Source organism: Rhodamnia argentea, chromosome 2 (assembly GCF_020921035.1).
Source record: "Rhodamnia argentea isolate NSW1041297 chromosome 2, ASM2092103v1, whole genome shotgun sequence".
NCBI lineage: Eukaryota > Viridiplantae > Streptophyta > Magnoliopsida > Myrtales > Myrtaceae > Rhodamnia > Rhodamnia argentea.
Window position 1 is genome coordinate 6,368,698 of NC_063151.1, and position 18,853 is coordinate 6,387,550.

Consider the following 18,853-nt stretch of genomic DNA (forward strand, 5'->3'; position numbering starts at 1 on the left):
AGTAAAAAGAAAAAAAGAAAAAGCAAAAAAGAGCCACTCAATCAGAATGCCAGAAAAGGAAACGGCTTGCTTTGTGTTCTACTAGCAGTGAACCATCTGAGATTCACTATACAGATTCTTTTGTTAGACAAAGGCATCCTGATAGAGTCAAGACGAGAGGTGATCGAAACTCTAGCAAGAAAAGCATTTATCTCGAAGATGAAGATTTCCCCATCATTTTAGCCTCAAATTACATGAGGAAATCCACGAAAATAGAGAAATTGCTGCAAAAACCCTTCACAAATAAGATGACATTGAACATGGCTCGCTGGTAATTTATTATTTGGGCCAAAAAAAAAAAATATACCAATTTGTTTCATCTTCTTCATAACTACCAAAACTTAATTTCTTTGTATTCTCCAAGCAGCTTGAGGATTTACTGAGGAAACAAGAAAGGAAAAAGTTCAGTATACCTTCATTTTATAACCATTCTCAAGAACTTTAAGCTGCTCTAGATCCTCCTCAAGCTGGAGCGGGGTAGGCTGAAGCTCTGGATATATCTTTAGAAACTCTGAATCATAGCTCTGGGAGAGATCAGCAACAAAGATATAATTTAAACCCCATCTAACACTTGTCCTCACCAAACTTCAAGAAGCAAACTGAAAATCTACCTGAATTCCAAGATGAAGCAAATAGGGAAACTGTGGATTGACCTTTCCAGACCTGTTTCATTCAGGAAGATGGGTGCTATCATGACAAACAGTTACATATACTGATAATTCCGAGAAACAGAGAGTTGAGTGCAGAATCTCTATACACCATCATAGTAAAGCATAAGGGTGAAACAGGGATAAAATGGAACTTACTTGTTATGTGGAATTAGTCCCCTGCAGAAGTAAATAGCATAGCCACAATTATCCACAACACATTTAACACGGTTTGTATCAAATGCATCTTCAGGTTTTAAAGAGGTAACCGCAGTGCTAAATACTGCATCTGGGGCAGCCTGCAAACACCCTAAGCATAAGTGACTACAGATACATAGAAGAAGGTAATATATCTAGTAAAGTGACCCCAGAAGAAGTAATGCAGCTTCAAGAGCTCAGAAATTTTAATATTGAATTGTGGTCACATCGGGAGAGTTTAGAAAAGGAAACCTTCTGTTACAAACAACGAATCAATTTAAGCAGGTGGCAGTAGCCTTCCATAAGAAATAACAGCAATAAGAGAAGTCAATTTACCTGGAGGGCTTTAACAACCCCATCAATTATCTCGGGTTCGATAAGAGGCTCATCCCCCTGGATGTTGACAACTATGTCATACTTTTTGTCAAGCTTTTGTAGAGCTTCATTGCAGCGTTCAGTGCCTATAGATAATTACAATAACATAACTGCTCTTCGAGTAGGTCAAAAACAGAACAACAATAACCACCAAAAAGCTCACCATTCCGACATGATTCCGATGTCATTATCACATCTGCTCCAAATCCTCGACAGCATTCTGCTATCTTTTCATCATCTGTGGCCACAACTACACCCAAAGGAGCTAAAAATGAGGAAAAAACAAGTGCGTGCATGCAAGAAATATAGCCAACGGGAGATTATATATAAATACCTCAAAGATGTAGAATCCCAAACAAAAATTGAGTCGCGTGTTAAAACAAATCACAATTTCACCAATTCTTTAATCTATAACTGGATCGACTTAATCTATAGTTATCTCAACGCTAGACCTCATTTTACTAGTTTCTCAAGGTCACACATTGCGAAGAAAAATGTAGTTGTTTAGCCAAAACAAAAAAATGAAAAACCAGAGAGAGAGAGAGAGAAGAGAGAACGTTTTAAAATCATGTAAAGTAACCAAATACATAGCCAAGGTCAGACATGAAAGACGGTTACTTTACTTCAGAAGCAAATTAAATAAGTTTCGCCTCAATGCCACATTTAAAAGTTAAACTAGTCGCCGGAAAAATGAAAAAATCCTAAGAAATTGGTTTATTGGTGCATTGGATAGGAAAATAAATGTTTAAGGGAAAAGCTATTGGTGTCCTAGGTGTAGCATACGGATTTCAGGAAAAATGCTGCATCTGTTTGAAAGAAAGGTGAGAAGCCATACGGAACACCAACTTGATGGTTTGTGAAACTTTATGCACGACAAAATTGCATTGAAACAAACCTTCTATCAGGTCATACTAATGTACAGGGACCAGACATACCAACACGATCCAAAGAAGCAGCTAGTTTAGCTCTCTCCCACGTTCTCTGCCAGGCAAACAAAAGGCAACTCAATGAGCCATATGGAAAAAACAGAAATCACTATCCAACATGAACAAATCCATTTCAGAGCCAAATCATCCAATCACAACAGACTAAGAGATCGTCCTTTTCCAATTCAAATTGGAAGTCTCATGCAATTGACATAACTGCAAATTGGCCGTATACATCTAAAAACCACATCCAGCTACCTTTTCACCCGCAACGTAGACGATATTTCTATCTACTGACTTAGTTAAAAAGATGTTTACATTTACCATGAGATTACTTAGCAAGAGATTTCACAGCTATAAACAATGATGCACCCAATTAATCCGTTCAGTCATATGTCGACATAATTTGAGATAGCTCTTCTTGATTCATCCTTTTTTTCTTTATTGAGCTTGCAAGGCTTTGGAATCGCCACTACTTATTTCTTCCTAGTGGTCCGTTGCATCCGCAAGCACCAAAAACTTGGCGACTTTCAATCATATCCAAGCTAGTCTTAATAAAGGAAAACTATTCTCCCACAAGTACTTGAAACTGACAACTTACCAAAGGTGAGGAGCACATTTGTATTCTTGCCTGCTCACCTAAATTTTAGACAGTAAACTGGAAGTAATAATAACTCTATGCAATAGGATTTACAATTGAATCTGTTTGAAGATTTTTTGGAAATTAACAAGTTTATATGTTCTGCCAATGTCTTGTAAATCTATTGATCAAATATGCAGGAAATTTGACCCTCGCAGGCCATTCGCATCATCATGTATCCCGATCCCCATACCAGTCATTTCCGAACAATCTCAAACTCTATTCTTGCGTGCAATCGGTTATACTCATAATACCATAGTGATCCATCAAATGAAGAACCATGAAAGAGGTCACATAAAAATTTGTACCATCGTTCAAATTTCTTTCGAGTTACATTACTAAAACCAATGAAGGAAAACAACCAGATATAAGGAAAGGAAGCAAAACGGAAATCTGACAAATCAAACAAGAGAACAGATAGGATAACGTAAGACTGCGTGCACAGAGAATTATCCCCAAAGCATAAGATTTCGGACAATTGACGACAAATATAGGCCTAGAATCCATTTTTTTCAATTGAAACGAATATGCACTTAATTCTACAAGGATCGTCAGCTTATCCATTGAAATTCTAAGCATGACCGAGAACAAGGATACGTTATAGCTTTCTCTAACAAGTAACAGCAATTTTACAAAGAGGCTCCCTATTATTCTCGAGCATTTATGACTGTCCGTTGAGATTGCAATTATATAGCACGGCTTGAAACAAAGAGACGAGCACACCGGATCAAGACTCCAATCAATTTAAATGCGAGCAAAGCTCTGAGAGTAGATTCGATCGACAACTCAAATGAACAACGCAAAACCTGGATCATGGGCTTGCCCAGGATGGGAACCAGAGGCTTGCCCTGAAACCGAGAAGAAGCGAATCTGGCGGGTATAATACCAACGACCCGGCTCCGGAACTTCGTGGATCTGCCGAGATAAGCCCGAGCGCCAATTGCCGCCGCGACTGCTGCGCCGACGACGATCCCGTGCACGATCCACGCTTTGGTGGTGGAATGCGAAGAAGACGAAGACCCGGACGACGAGGACGTACAGATCGACATTGGGTTCATGTCTTACCACGCGAGGGAGCGAACACGACGCTCGTGGGAATGTTCGTGTCGGTTCGAGAGCTCGGAGTCGGAGGTAGTGAGCTACTGTTGCTGTGGACGGTGCCGCTGTATATGCACACGCGTGGCGTTCCTTTGATTTGAGATTTTTGCATTTTGGTACGACTAATTTGAAAAATATTTTTCAAAAAAAATTATCATTTATATATTAAAAATAATTAGTTAATAAAAAAATTTACTACTAATAATGACTCATGTCCAAAATATAATTCGCTATTCATTTTCAAAAGAATACGTGCTCATTTTCAAAAATAATACTTTTTATATCACTTATTTTTCACGAAATAGAAAGAGCTTTTTTTCCTCTTTTATCTTCTTCGTTTTTGTCATGTTTTCTCGCGCTCTCCCGTAAAATGGGCTCGAGCAGATTGCTTGGATCAGAGTAAGATGGGAATGAGTTCTCTCTTTGTGCTGAGAAATGGAGATGAGAATGAACGTGAATGAGCCAACAAACGAGAGAGAGATCATCAACTGAGCCTGAGGCTAGCATTTGGTAATTTCAGCGTGGATAAATTTGATGTGGTAACTATGCTTTGACTAATTGGCTTATGCATATAGAGAGTAGTATGATGCCATAATGCTCTTGTATGGAGTCGGGCTCTCGTGGACGGAATTGGCATACGAGTACACAGGCACAAGGAGAGAAAGATAGGGGCAAAAACACATCGGAAAAACTCCGAAGGGAAAAAGCAATTTTCGCGCAGTGGGCAGGAAGCTCGGCCCTACAAGCAACTCGGCGTCAACTTGGAAGGACTACGTACTGGTCGCACCGTTAATGGTTCTAACATCCCTCTCGAAAAGTTTTGCACGCTGCATCCACAGGACCGGCTCAGAAACTTCACGGTTCTGTCGCCTTGGTCTCACCTTGTCTGTCCCCTTGAGAGTCTAGCGCCACGACATATGACAAAACGGAAAACGGAAAACGGAACCGGAGTTCAAGAAGATGCATCTTTTTTTTTTCTGGGAAGACATGTAAAAGAATAAATTACACCAGCTAAGAGGACTAATCATACACCGAGAAGATTGCTAAACATCTTGTGGTCATAAATTACCAATTCACCCATATCGTAACTAGTGTAATTTCTAGGACTGAAAATCTGCTGTCCTAAGAAAATCTTTTGCGTATCTTTGGCTCCAACAGGCTTGGTCTCAGTATGGGCAACCGTGAATAACTTGACCCTCAAAGCCTTCAAGGATGAATAATTACTCTTCCACAAACAGAGAACCTGCTTTCGCAGTGCGACTCCTTCTCAATCCATCGAAACCTTCAGTAAATCCACGCAGGAATCACCTTAAGATCATATTATCTCTCCGAATAAGAACCACTATGATGGCTGTAACCATTCGCCTTAAACTGACCATGCCTAAAATATTTCTTCTTAGCACTCTTCTCTTTCTTAGTGCCGTTCTCTTCACGCCCTGGTGTCTCCACTCCTCTGCCTTCTTTAACCTTCTTCCTACTGGACTTCCCCTCGGAAACAGATTTTCTCTTCTTGGAAGGTTTGCTAACAGATGCAGACGCTCCACTTCCCCGTGGCAGTGGCTCTTCCTCGTCATCTAACTGCCAATTGCAAAAAATCTCTGGTGGATCTACAAGGTTCAGTTGTACTGATTCCCCTGCCCCAGGAAGCAAGCTACTAAAAGTGACGTCTCCTCTGGACCCGCCTTTGCGCTCAATCAGTACAGGGTCCGATCTGATTAACAGACCAAGAATGCTCCTGTTGGGCCCAAGGCCCTTGATAGCTTTGGAATTCGTCAAAGTAGTGAAGGCCATTGCAAAAGCAGATCTAATCTGTAATTAAAAAACGCATCAACAAAGATAAACTCTCTTGCTTTCAAGTCTACAAAGCCAAAAGATTATCCCCAGAGTCAGACAAGCATAAGATTGAAAAGCTACTGAAAACATGAGTATGAAGCCCCGACAAACAAACAGACTGGAGAGCATAGACCATAGTTTACAATTAGTTACAATCAATAAAATCATTTAGCTACGAGTAACAATCTCATACACCCACATGCTAGATGGTACACAACGTACCGTGAGTGGTGTGAGCAGCAGTGAGGATCCTTCTGTTTTGTCCATACACAAAAGTGGACAACAAACTCACTCAACACAATTTACATTTATTTGATGTGTATGAAGACTCAACTACATGGACGCATTACAATCTGGAAGATGCAACAATTTGGAATATACACTCTAGGCTTCTTATAGAGATAAATAGAATACGCAGAGATCATGCTTAGAAGTGCTACTTAGGTTTGATACCCACAAACTTATGGCCCCAGTATAATAACATTTTAAATTGGGAGGGTTGGTAGTTCATGCAAACAACAAACAAAGCAACACAAACAACTGCTACCATAGCTACAAGTTTAATTCTAAATAACAGTAGAATTGTAGTGATTAAAACACCTATGGGTACAGACTACAGTCAACCTTCTCCCACAGGAAAGGTCGTACACGTATTTATGTGAACAGAACTTATGGGACACCTAAATCCAAGAAGTAATCACACAGAAATCAGATGATTCAGGAACAGACCTGGAAATAATTGAAAGAGTTCTTTCCAATGTCATTATCTGGAGTCTGGATCACACAAATAAAAAACAAAGTCAATACAGTGGCAAATCCACTAATAAGAATTGTTATGCTGACAACTATCACTACTTATTAATAGCGAGACACCACTTATTATTTGTAGAACAGATTTTTGATCCGATGAAGGTACCAAAACTGGCCATGTACATCATCCACTCAAAGACGACACTCGAGACTCTCTTAACTCCACAAGTTAATTTTAAAGACACAAAAAAATTAGAGAAAAAGGATCTGCCTAGGTCGACCAAAGGAAAAAATGAAAGAAAGAGAAAAGAAGAACCAGACACGACAGAGCGGATCAGTGTACTGTTCCCCACCACATGCAGCATCACTAACCCCACTACCCATCACCAACCCGCCCCATGCAAGGTGAACTTTCCCCTCCCCCATCCCAACCCTGGATTTTATTATGTGGGGTGCCCGGCCCCCAACTAAATTTTCTATATTAAGAGAACAACCTTAAATCTGACACAAGATCTTAAACTATAAAGATCTTGATAGGGATATCCAGAAAAGAATGGTTCAGTAATATCAGGAATATGTAATATTGAATCCACGTAAATGACTATTTTGGCAAAATATTTCTCAATTGGAAAGACTTTTAGATGATAAAAAGACATTTCTCAAACAATTAATGTAGTGATTATAGCCACAAGAGCATAAAATATAAAGAAAAAACTTGTTTAAAACTAGCAAAAAAATGAAAATGAAAATATATATAGGTCCCAGTCACGGAGCAAGGATTCTGTCCCTATCACCACTCCACAGGTTGAGGAGGTCCCAGTCACAGAGCAAGGATTCTGTCCCTATCACCACTCCACACCCACAACCCACAGTGAATGGGAACGGGTAGCAATTGCTACATTTGGGACAGGTCCTCGTGGGACTCCCCCAATGGGGAATTTTTGCCATGTCACAAAAAGATTCTGCTCATCTACACTTCTGTAATCAAGCAAAAGCAGGCAGAACAACCAAGCACTATTTGTCCTGCTTGGGATTAACATCTGCCACTAGGGCTCACTCGAGAATGAGAACATTTCCAAATTACTGCATAATTCTTAATATGGATCTCCAAGTAGTCCCCTGTATATTTAAACTGAGAAATATCAATCCATATGAACCAACCTGTGGATCCTCAATGGAGATTAAGGATGGCCGACCTTTGTTTAGAAACCTGATGGGGAAGCAAAGATTAGTGTATAAAGAATAGTGTGACTTATATAGAATAATTTCAAGACAACACCGACGAGGAAAAAGTAGTTCATCAATTTGGTTACCCTTTGTCCCTCTTCAAATAAAATGTTCCTGTCCCTCTGCAAGATACACCAACATCCGATGTGTTTAGCTTCCGTCCATAGAAATCAAAGAATTGCACCTAGTTTAGGATGGACAGAAACAAAGTTTGAGAATCACTTAAGATCAAATAGAAAGTTATGTATACCAATCAGAAAAACCTAAACTAAGACAATTGTCTTGTGCAGGTTGTTGGAGACTCAAAGCTCAATAAATTTACTTGTCTATCGTACTTGCTAGATACTACATACCAATAGCACTCCCAAATTATGTTCACGAAAAGCCTGACGCTCATGAATACTCTGTAGCATAAATGAAAAACATAGAGAGGGTTAAATATAAGGAAAAAAGTAATATCACAAGGCTATCGCACTGAGCCGATCATTTGTACTTAAGGTCGGGTAGAACACAGATGAATCCATAAGCAGAATGACTGATTATACACAACCTACCAATACAGCTTCTGACCATGGCAATACAAATATTAAATAGCAGGATACAATTGTTTTAACTCAGTATTTTGACCCAAAAAAAAAACCCTCCATATAAGTGACTATAACTCAAAGAAGAAACTCATAGAAATGAATGGAAAAAAGAAATCCCTTCTGAATTCTTCCAGTCCTGCCTATTGACTTTGTTATTCAGTTGAAAGCATTCAAAAAATAAAACAAGGTACATAATTGCTATTTGAGAGACAATGTTTGAGTGAGCAACATTTAAGCATTAACTAACACAGCACCTTAATCCACTGAGCTCTGAATGGACACGGAATGAAAGCTCAGCGTGACAGAGGTACTGTCTAAACTACATTTTTCCAGACTTGATGGTTGAACATATCTCAATGACTTCCTGATGTCTCTGATAGACTTCTCCAAATGGTTTGACATTCGTAGATTACATTTTTTCAAACCCTCAACAAGATGACAATGCAAATGCTTACATTTCCAATGGCAGAAAGCTATCTCTCCCAAATTACATTGCCACTCTGACAGAATGGTCAAGCTACCATTAGAGCATCAACATAGAATTCACATGGTAACGTGCTCTTTTAGGGCTTCTAAGAAAATTTGAATGATTATTTTCTGTAGTAAATGACAGGCAGTTTTGCAAGTTAAGACGAGCAGAAAGGCATCAATCCACTCCATCTATTTGAAATGCCAGATATTCAATGTTGTCCCTGATGTTACTGCACAAGAGTAAGTTCCCAGAAGACAACATAAAATTGTTTATTGATAATAAAAGAAAAATTATATTGAATATTATTATTTAAGTAGACATTACCAAATTTTTATGGGAGATTTTTATCTTGGATAATTCCCACTTTCTGCTGCATTTTATGAGCAAAATACATCATTTAGGAATCCAATTTCTTAACTCAGCAACTCGTGTTGAACAGGAGAAGATATGGATGCACCAGAGACGAATCTAAACTTCTCCTTAAGATTAAATCATGGACTCAAAATTGCTTACCCGCAACATTGCCATCAGCATGGTGAGGAGGGCATAAGAGCCTATACCCCCAGAATAAACCTGCATACTTCAAGCAACAAATGGATTAAACGGTGATCAAAGGCACAAGAGTGACTGTAACATTTCTCTAGCAAGACATGGTCAACTGGCACCTCATTCAGTTCTCTCTGCTGCAAAAATACTTTCAAGATCAGACATAGAGGTCGCAATGGAGGCCACTTAGATATAGCATCCTGACAGAAAACACATTAAATATTTCAAATCCTGAAACATGAAAGTCATCGAACAAATAATTTCATGCTATCATGCATACAGGCAGTAAAAATGTCTATACAAACTGACACGTGAAATCATGCATCAACAACTCCTCATGAATTCAGATCCTCGACTTGATTCATGGGTGGCAATTCCAGATCTAGATCATACCATGATGGAAAACATTTAGGAGCATCAGACTATTGGAGAATTGTTTTAACATGCCTTTTATTCAGCATTGCACTATTCCCAATGCTTCCATCATGGTAAAGAAGCTTATCTTAAACAGGCTTGCCACACTCTCTAAGACTCGATGGAAAAATATGGAAGAGAAAATAAGGGACAAACCTTAATGAACTCTGCAGCTTTGGGTCCGTTGTCCACATCAAAACTGTAAGGCATATATAATGTCACAAACACATCAACAGCAAGAGATCATCGAAAAACATGCTTAATGTAAATTTTATGAAGAAAGACTGCATAAGAAACAAAGGCCCGACCCCCACGAAGTAGAAATATAAAATCTAAAGCGAATCGGAAAACAAAGTACAATATCAACTAAAATACAGCAAAAAATCAAAAAACCATGTCACATACTTCATTACATCACATACTTAGGGCCCACAAAATTCAGAAAGAAAGTGATATTGGTAGGTTATTAAATTAAAAATAAAAAACCCTTCCATATCATGACACCATTTTTAAAATTCGAATTGTGATTGCGGTAAAAGGAAAAAAACGAGAGAGATGTTAAATTGAACTAGAAAAGGGATGGAATTGACTGAACAAAATAAATATAGTACCACTAGATACTGCCAAACACCCGGGTCAGAGAAGTAAACATATCATATTTGGCATGCATTTTACATGCCACTAATAGGTCCTAAAAGTACAAATGATGCAAATTAACTTACAAACGAAAGATCCAAGAAGAAAATAATTACTTCACCTTATATCGAATGCAACACCACTTCTCTTCTCCACAAATTTAACAATCGGGACACGTGCCTTTGCTATCACCTGCAAAATTTCAAACCGCTTCGGCAAAGAGGGCCTATACTACCAAACACATATAAAAGAATACAACTTTGACATGAACCAAAATCACAAAGAGTTCCTGACCTGTATATTTTTCGCAATACTCTTTTGCGACAATGCCCTGGATAGGGCCTGTAATCCTAATTGTGGAGTTCTGATACCTGAATCAAGGATCACAACCTAAAAATAGGACACTTTTAGCTTCCAACAGTCCCAAATAACAAAACCTCTTCTAGAAAAAGAACATGATAAAATTATAAGTATGACCCACATAGCAATGGATGGTATCAGCAGATTAGAACAGCTTAAGTAGAGCTTCCAGAGCAACATCAATCCAACAGAGGAAAATATTGCGCATAGAAAAAAACACTTACTTACATCAATATCACTGGTCGGAAGATAAAGTCTGGTCCGGAAAGACCCAAAAACCTCTACCTAATAAGCACGAAGGTGAATATAATACACTTAGTTACATTAGTATCAATACGCATGAAGCATGAGCACGTGTGCACACACAAGCCCGTGCATGTCTGATTGCATACTTCTGGGGGTGTGTGCGGGTGTGTGTTGAGGGAGGGAGGGAGGGAGGGAATGTATACGCTGCAATTAGGCCATATGTATTTAATGACGCCAAAGACAGATTTAACAGCTTCATTCCTCGAGGCTTCTTCTTCTGGAGTTGGTGATAGAAAGTCACAGAAATCCACTATCTCTGCAGTGCCAACACCACACCACACAGTTCAGGTAGCAATTCACATTCATTCGCCAACAAGCACTCTAATATGACAAGTCTTTTATAGCCAAAACATAAACACGTTTAACAGAGAACAGCAACTAAGCATGACTGCAACACACCAAAGTACTACCTTAATCAAAGTCCAACTGAAAACACGGAAGAAACAGTTTTTCCTCTTAAAACATTAATTGATTGTAATATGGCAGATGATGGACAATTTCCTAATAAATGTACTATGTGCCAAGTCAACCTAACATAAAATTTATGTAAGAGAAGAGTTAACATGCGTCAGGATTTAGTCACGCCATTAACTTAAACACAGATGGAATCCATTCGTACGCGCTCGCTTTACAAGGTCAGTGAACCTCATAAGTTCCATCTACACCTACATTAACTGGCAGCCAGGGAGATGAAGATATACTGCAAATCAAGCTCAAACCGCAGAAAACTACCTTTGTGTAATTGAAGCATGGGGCTCGCGAACCTGCTATTCCCGCGGAACCACCCACTCTCGAGCCTCGTCTTCGGCTCCCTAGCCGGCGTCTTCGGCTCAGCCAACTCCGCCGCCGAAGGGACCGGGGCAGCCAAAGCCTCGAGCGGCTCGGGCTCGGCGCCGACATCGAGGGAGAAGTAATCCGGCACGGCGGTGTCGGAGGAAGCGGAGGGCAGCGGCCGGAGGGAGATCTCGCTCCTGAACACCGAGTAAGGCTCGTAGTCAGAGGGCGGCGAAGGCGAGCGGTCGGCCACCGTGGCGGCGGATAGAGAGAGCGGGCTCAGGGTTTCGTAGAGGTAGCTCTGGGGCGCGATATCTTCCTCCATCGTCGGTACGAGAAGTTGAGAGGACGTCGAAGGTCTCTCTCTTCTCTCTCTCTCTCTCTGTGGTCTGTTAGCTCAGGCCTTTGAGCTGTTGCCGCTTCTGCAACCGGTTGTGATTTTGCTGCTTTGGGACGGAGGAGGCTTTAGGGCTTTTTTTTGGTGTTAACAAGGAGCTGCCAGTGGGCTTGGGCTTTTGAAATCACAAAAATTTGGGCCCACCAAGGTTGTGCAATTTCCGACCCCAAAACAAAAAAAAGATTGTGCAATTTCCTTACAAACCCAAAATTTTCTGAAAATCCAATGATGCCACTTATACGAATTTTCAATTTTCAATTTTTATGATTTTATTGCCGAAAAATATAGAAATATTTAGTACACATAAAAACCAAATCCCCAAGAAACATCTGATCCACTTACGATATTTCTACCTTAAATGCTGAAAGAAACAAGACCAAGGACATATATCCTGTCCATTTTCCACACGTGGAAACTAATGAACATGGTTACAGCTTGGAAATTATTAAGAGTTCGAAGATTCTCATGTCTGCCCATCGCCGGCCACGGGTACCTTCTGATAAGCTACCGAGGTTCGAAATCTCTTGGGCACAATAAAAGCGCCGCAAAACCGCTGCTGCAAGAAGATGATGGCTGCGAAAACAAGCCCGCCTAAAGGAATGATGACATCCCAAGCAGTCGAATAGAAGTCGCCTCCTGGAGTTCCATAAATGTACGATCCGTAGAGTTGTGGCGAGTAGTTTCGAGCCCTGTAGAGATCGTAACCGTGCGGTAGCAGCCGAACTAGGGTGGTTCCGAGGTAAAAAGAACCTGAAAGGGCCCTCTCAGATGAGTTCCTGAAGACATTGAGCAGAATCTGAGGCAAGAGAAAACCATCCACGATCAGTCCTGCGTAACGTTTCAAGCCTCCCCAAATGGAGAAGCCTTGTCCGTCGCTTGTAAAACCTGCGAATTCGGGATCAATAGCCGCGTTATCAAAATGGCTTCTCCAGCCAAAGATGATAGCCGCCAGTGCTCCGATGGCGTATAACACCAAAGAGACAATCAAAGCCTTCTTTTCTTGGAACCACAAGCCCGCCCCAACCCCATCCTCCTTTCTTGCGGCCCAAGTCAGCTGGAGAAGACGGAATTGCATCAAGAAAGCTATCATTGTGGCTACCCTCACCAGCACCTCGTTTATTTCGAGCCATCGACCACTTCCGAGAGAAATGTTCTGCCTCTTCCGATTGCCCAGGAACAAGGCTTCGAAGTTGAGCACGAGCGGGATCGCATGGCCTAAAGTGAGGATAACAAGCATGGCAATAGAAAGGTAGGGAAGCACCTCGGGTTGCCTTTTCATGTGAAGGATCTGTATGCCGATGAAGATGCACAAGAATGTATTGGAAGCAAGGACGAGACAGACCTCGAGGTCCAACCTCCAAATGGACCGCCTCGCTTCCTCTACATAAGGAGCAACAGAAGTCAGGTTCTGCCTGTCGAAATGAAGCGGATCGGACCTGTCCCTCATGCTCTCGATAGTTCCCACAATACGATCTTGCCTTCTCTTCGAATTCAAGGGAGGAAACTGCACTCTGATCAGAACTTCACAGTCCTGAGACATGTTGGCTGGCTTCGCCGCGGCCGGGACGACACTTTTACATCCCACCATACATAGGTCACCAGTTTCAGCATCGTAAACCCCTTCTGCAGAAATCTCCACTCGGTCATTTGAACTCCAAGACCGATTCAAGACATCATTTTGGCTCTTGCCCTTCACATGCTGCAGTCCCATGAAGCCGATATGGTACGAGATATTGAATCGGGCGTCGCTGCTTGAGGTCGAGTGACTGTCAACAGTGGAAGTCTTCTGCCTAGTTGCAAAAGTCTCTGTATTTAATCTGGAAACTGGCATGTCGAAACCATATCGTTCATACATTTGGTCGTCAACAAAGAGAGGGTAAGAATACCCTGCCCCTATTTTTCCTTCGGCATTCTTAACCAGCATGTCGAACCTCATATCCGGAGAGTAAGGATTCGGATATCTTTCTCTCCCACTTTTCGGATCCTTCTTTCCTGGACACAGCTTCCTTACTCTCTCGGTTTCAGTATACTCATACTTCAAGTCAGGAAACTCCCAAAGACTGCTTTCAGTGCTTCGGAGCACAATATCTGTGAAATAACCCGATTCATTCCGGCTCTTCTCACTCCAAATGTGACCCGAAATGCCATATCTTTCCCTGATCGACCACTCTCCAGGGAACATCAACTCAACGCGTACCGAACAATCCTCGACACGAGCAGTCGAGAAAGATCCAGCAACGTTGATTCGACAGGCTTTGATCTGCAGTCGGTTCTTCTCATCCCACATCGCCTCTCCAACCAGCGTCAAGTTCGGATCAAACTGTCCATAATACCCAAAGTCGCTTTTGTTTGAAAATCGCAGCAACACCCGCATCTTCAGTTCACCTCTAGAACAACCGATTCCCTGGACGGACATGGCAGGAGGCAAATATCCTGAAGGACCCCTGATGGGCGTGCAGTTTTGGACAGGACTACAATCAGGTGCATATATAAGATTCAGTTCTCTGCCTAGGTTATCGAAAACCCAACAAAAGCTTCCGCTCCGGGGCGCTAAACCCGGCGAAAGATCGCTCTTCCCATTATTGAGTTTCCCAGGAACCAAACTGTACTTGTAATTTCTCTGAGGAAACATTAATATTGACATGGCATCGAAATAATTCTTGTCATCGGAAGGACTCAAACTCTCCAACACGCCAGTAAATAAGCTAGTGACATTAGCGGAATTGCTTACGTTATCGAGCTTAAGCACAACATCAAGATCGAGAGAGTGACCTCGTGTCGAGAAAGAGGGCCCAACCATACAGAGCTTCCCTGAAGATTCCGACCAGAAACCTTCTAACCGGAAAATGATGGGACTCCTAGTCCGGGGCGAGACATTGGCCGCCCTTAGAGGAGTGGTCCCCATGTATGTCTGGCCATACATGTACCCTCCTTCAGCATAGAATTCGAAACTCGATTTCCGGAATCGCAAGTCGGCTTCGACCTTGAGCACCCCGTCATGATCGGTCTTGTAGACACCGCTGACAAGAAACGAGAAGGAATTGGACGCCGAAGACGAGGAGGGTCCCTGGAGTTGTCGGCCATCGACGTAGTAACCAGTATATCGGGACAGCGGCAAGGAGCCTAGCTTATACACGTTGGGAGCGGCTTCAGGGACGGTCGCAGTGCAGTGGTCGGAGTAAGAGATTTGTTTTGCAGTTGCATGCCAAGATGGGCTGGTGTTCATGGAGAGAAAGATGCATAGCAGAGTGAAAACCCATGTTGGCCCGAGAGATCCAAGCTTAGTAGCCATCTGGTGCGCAGGAGGAGGAGGAGAAGATTGTGAGAAAGATGGAAGCGATCAGTGGCAAACTTTATCTTCTGATTGAGAAAAGATATCGAGGTGGAGGCCCAGCTTTGATGAATTAGTGGGTTTGACTTCTAAACTGGCGATGACTTCTATAAGGTGACTCTGCACCTAGACCAACATGAGATAAGATTCACCACCATAAGGAGCAGAGCACTAACTCTTTAAGTTTTTTTTTTTTTTCAAAAAATAAACTACTGTCGATAATGAAAATTTCTTGTATGGATATCAGGAGGCCGCCGTCCTCACGGCTTTAGAACACGTTATGCAGAGTAAAGAATCCTCGGCATTATCAACTAACCTAGGACTCCTCCCCTAAACGATGTGGGATAGAAGTCATGTGCTTAGCCTCGTCCACGTACTGCCAAGGCATTACAATAGCCCGTTTTTTCTGTACTTACTGGGTCTGGGTTATCACATTTTTTTTTCAGGGATTAATTATTTTGAGCAATTTGAGGGATTATTTTTAGAAAAATAATCATTTATTTTTCACTAAAATAAGCATTAGATCAATCTTTTGTTTCTCCCTATTTCATTTATCTTTCAACGTGGACAGTGAAGTCCTTCAGACCAGACCCCATAAAACCTCGGATGCAATGAAGTCCAAATGTACACCCCGAGTTTACCTTTGTTTGATAACCCGTCTTCCGTGCAAATAATGATTCGTACGATATTTATACCACGTTCAACCAACAATCATCTAAACATCCACTTTGAATTCGTCGTAACCACGTTCAAAAACCAAGATGAATAGAGACATTCCGTTCATTCGTTGGTATTAGACAACTATGTTGCATCACGTAGACATGCGAAAATTATCGAAAAAATTCTAAACCTACCGCACTTTTATCAATTCAATGCTAAATTTTAAAATTTTGCCAATTTAATCCTAAACATTTCAAATTTTTATCAAACGAGTCCATCCAGTAAATCTTGTTTGGAAATCGTTGATGTGGATGTTGGTGTTAATTTGGACAATTTTTAATAATATTAAAAAAAATTATTTTCTTTATTCTTTTACATTCTTTGGTTCCTCACTTTATTTTGCTATGGCCAGTGAGGATCGCTCGGCCTCACCGGCCACGTTGAAGAAAAAGTGAAAAAGAAGAAAAAAAAAGTCATAAAATAGTAAAAAATTCGAAAATGTATTAATGTATTATTAAAAGTTATCCATGTTAGCGTCGATTGTGCCAAATATAATGACTACTTCCAAGTTAACGATTTCTACTCAAAATTGGTCTGAATAAACTAAATTGGCAAAACGTGAAAAAATTTAAAATTGAATTGTTAGAAGTACAGTATTTTTAAGGCTTTTTGGATAATTTTTCGCGTGTACAATTAAGTAGTGGTTAAGAGATTTCCGAGTCTTTTGCCCCTTCGCCTACGCAAAGCGAAGGGGATTGCTCGGACAAGGCCCGAGGAGTAGACTGAACAGCTCGACGCATCATAGACGGCGTAAACCAGTCACCGCCCCTTGGACAAAACACAGAATGTCGTTGTCCCTTTTGTCACGAAGGTGCTAGGAACGGGGCAACGAAGTTAACGTGCTTGACGATGCGTGCGAAGACTTCAGTAAGTCCGGCTTCAAGTCAACGTCAACGAAGGAGACGAGGATTTTTCTCCTCCGAACCGAACGAGACGACAAGACGGACGCCAAAATTTCAAAGCAACTTTTTCCAAGTCGTTTCGGAGTGGAGCCCTTTCTATCTTCTCAATTTGAGAGACACCGCTACAGGCATTAGGAACTGAAGAATCCCATTTTAATTTCCATATACCGATACATTATAAGGACAGCAAAGTCAGAAATGAAACTGCTAATCTCGCCGAGACAGATTAATCCAATTCTCTAAAAACCAGACCATGCCCCCAAAAGCATGGTCTCGCAAACGCTACCCATCTCTAGGAGTCCATAGGGAACACGGTTAGATTAGTCGCGTCCCCGAAGAAACCTTAACACCTGATACATGAAATGTAGAAATCGGAGTTTCCTAAACTCCGAATTCTGTATTGGAGATGAAACTAGTTGCAAAGGCAATAAACTACAAGTACAAAGAAAGCAAATGAACATTCCTAATCACATAATTGATTTTCAACAAAAAGGGGAGCAGGAAGTCCGATATACCAAAACATCTCGATCAATTTAACAACGAGGGGGTACAATAATCAAATGGCATGCCGAACAAAACACCTCGAGTTGATTTATCCAATGAAACATCCCAATTGGCATGCTAAACAAAACGCCTGAGTGATCGGGGTGACCGACAATTGAGAGACACCAAACTGTCACATTTTGATAGGATTTATTTCATGCGGTCCAAATCTAAGTAGCATCGATACGGACACGCGATATGCGACACGACACGATACGACACGTCATTTTCAAAAAATAGGAATTTCCGACACGTTAGGACACGTTGTATATTAAATATATATTTTTATATATACAAAGATAATTTATTGTTTTTATGACATTTTATAAAAATAGATAATTTATAAAAAAAAAAAAATTAAATTTCTATCGTGATTCATCCCGTAATTTAAGCTCAGCCAACCAAGGAAAAGAAGAAGATAAAATGAAAAATGAAAAATGAATCACTCGACCGAAAGGTGATCCCGGAAATGTCTTGATGAGACACAGACTGAACTCTCTGTCTCTCTCTCTCTCTCTCTCTCCTGTCATCTTTCGTCTTCCCCACGCTAATGCCTCTCTCATCTTTCATCTTCTCATCTTGCGTTGTCCCAACGATCTCTCTCCTCTCTCTGATTTTGTGCCGCCCCCCCCCCTCCCCACTCTCTTTTTACTCAGAGTTTTACTCCCTTTTTACTCCCCATTTTCGGAAAAATTTTGGAAAAAGATCGTCCTCTTTTACTTTTTGGAAAAAGATCGTCCCCCCTCCCCCAACTCTCTCTTTACTTTTGGAAAAGGATCGTCCCCTCGTTTCCCACGCTAACACTCTCTCTCCTCGCTCATCTTCTCATCTCATCCTGTGTCTTCCCAGCGCTCTCTCTCATCTTGCGTCACCCCCCTCCTCTCTGTCTCGCGAAGCAAGCGACGGCGACGACGACCTCCGTGATTTTAGCTGCCTCGTCTCCCCTCCGGCCTTCGCTCTCTGCTCGCTCTGGCGCTAGCTCGCTTTCTACTCGTCGCTGCCTCTGCTTCTACCTACTACAACTCTGCACTCTGTCTTCTACTCCAGATCCGCGCTTTCCCCGCACTCCTTCCTCACCGACTTGCGATCGCCAGCTCTCTCCGTCATCTGTCTCATGGCTCTAGATTTGCAC

At 41.4% G+C, this 18,853-nt stretch overlaps 3 protein-coding genes across 6 annotated transcripts in view; all 3 read right to left on the minus strand.

Moving 5' to 3' along the window:
- The window catches only part of LOC115726277 (3-deoxy-manno-octulosonate cytidylyltransferase, mitochondrial), a 29,298-nt gene extending 25,246 nt beyond the window's left edge, over positions 1-4,052 (minus strand). For 3 of the 4 annotated variants that reach the window (XM_048274172.1, XM_048274171.1, XM_048274170.1), the window contains exons 1-7: positions 3,632-4,052; positions 2,195-2,240; positions 1,423-1,524; positions 1,221-1,345; positions 846-985; positions 651-702; positions 453-563 (exon numbers count right to left, since the gene is read on the minus strand). In XM_048274172.1, the coding sequence (XP_048130129.1) occupies positions 453-563; positions 651-702; positions 846-985; positions 1,221-1,345; positions 1,423-1,524; positions 2,195-2,240; positions 3,632-3,883 (828 nt within the window). In that variant the 5' untranslated portion in view covers positions 3,884-4,052. The remainder of the gene's footprint in view (positions 1-452; positions 564-650; positions 703-845; positions 986-1,220; positions 1,346-1,422; positions 1,525-2,194; positions 2,241-3,631) is intronic. The other variant, XM_030656070.2, reaches the window with a different exon arrangement.
- LOC115726278 lies at positions 105-15,665 on the minus strand. Its single transcript, XM_030656073.2, has 2 exons — positions 12,564-15,665; positions 105-117 (listed from the first exon to the last, which is right to left on the minus strand). Exon 1 carries the CDS (start codon positions 15,515-15,517, stop codon positions 12,689-12,691), a length of 2,829 nt encoding a protein of 942 aa, XP_030511933.1. The 5' UTR covers positions 15,518-15,665; the 3' UTR covers positions 105-117; positions 12,564-12,688.
- LOC115726276 (terminal nucleotidyltransferase 4B) lies at positions 4,871-12,272 on the minus strand. The gene is made up of 13 exons (XM_030656069.2): positions 11,787-12,272; positions 11,198-11,310; positions 10,977-11,033; positions 10,683-10,778; positions 10,510-10,580; positions 9,909-9,951; positions 9,458-9,538; positions 9,306-9,365; positions 8,087-8,137; positions 7,820-7,917; positions 7,668-7,716; positions 6,486-6,530; positions 4,871-5,732 (listed from the first exon to the last, which is right to left on the minus strand). Exons 1-13 carry the CDS (start codon positions 12,151-12,153, stop codon positions 5,244-5,246), a joined length of 1,620 nt encoding a protein of 539 aa, XP_030511929.1. The 5' UTR covers positions 12,154-12,272; the 3' UTR covers positions 4,871-5,243.
- Positions 15,666-18,853: the final 3,188 nt, after the last annotated feature.

Coding starts and splice junctions, on each gene's coding strand:
- LOC115726276 (XM_030656069.2), bottom strand. CDS start 12,153: ATGGAGGAAGATATCGCGCCCCAGAGCTACCTCTACGAAACCCTGAGC. Junction 10,581..10,682: donor GTATTGCGAAAAATATACAG/GTCAGGAACTCT, acceptor GAAATTTTGCAG/GTGATAGCAAAGGCACGTGT. Junction 7,717..7,819: donor TATTTGAAGAGGGACAAAGG/GTAACCAAATTG, acceptor CTTCCCCATCAG/GTTTCTAAACAAAGGTCGGC.
- LOC115726278 (XM_030656073.2), bottom strand. CDS start 15,517: ATGGCTACTAAGCTTGGATCTCTCGGGCCAACATGGGTTTTCACTCTG.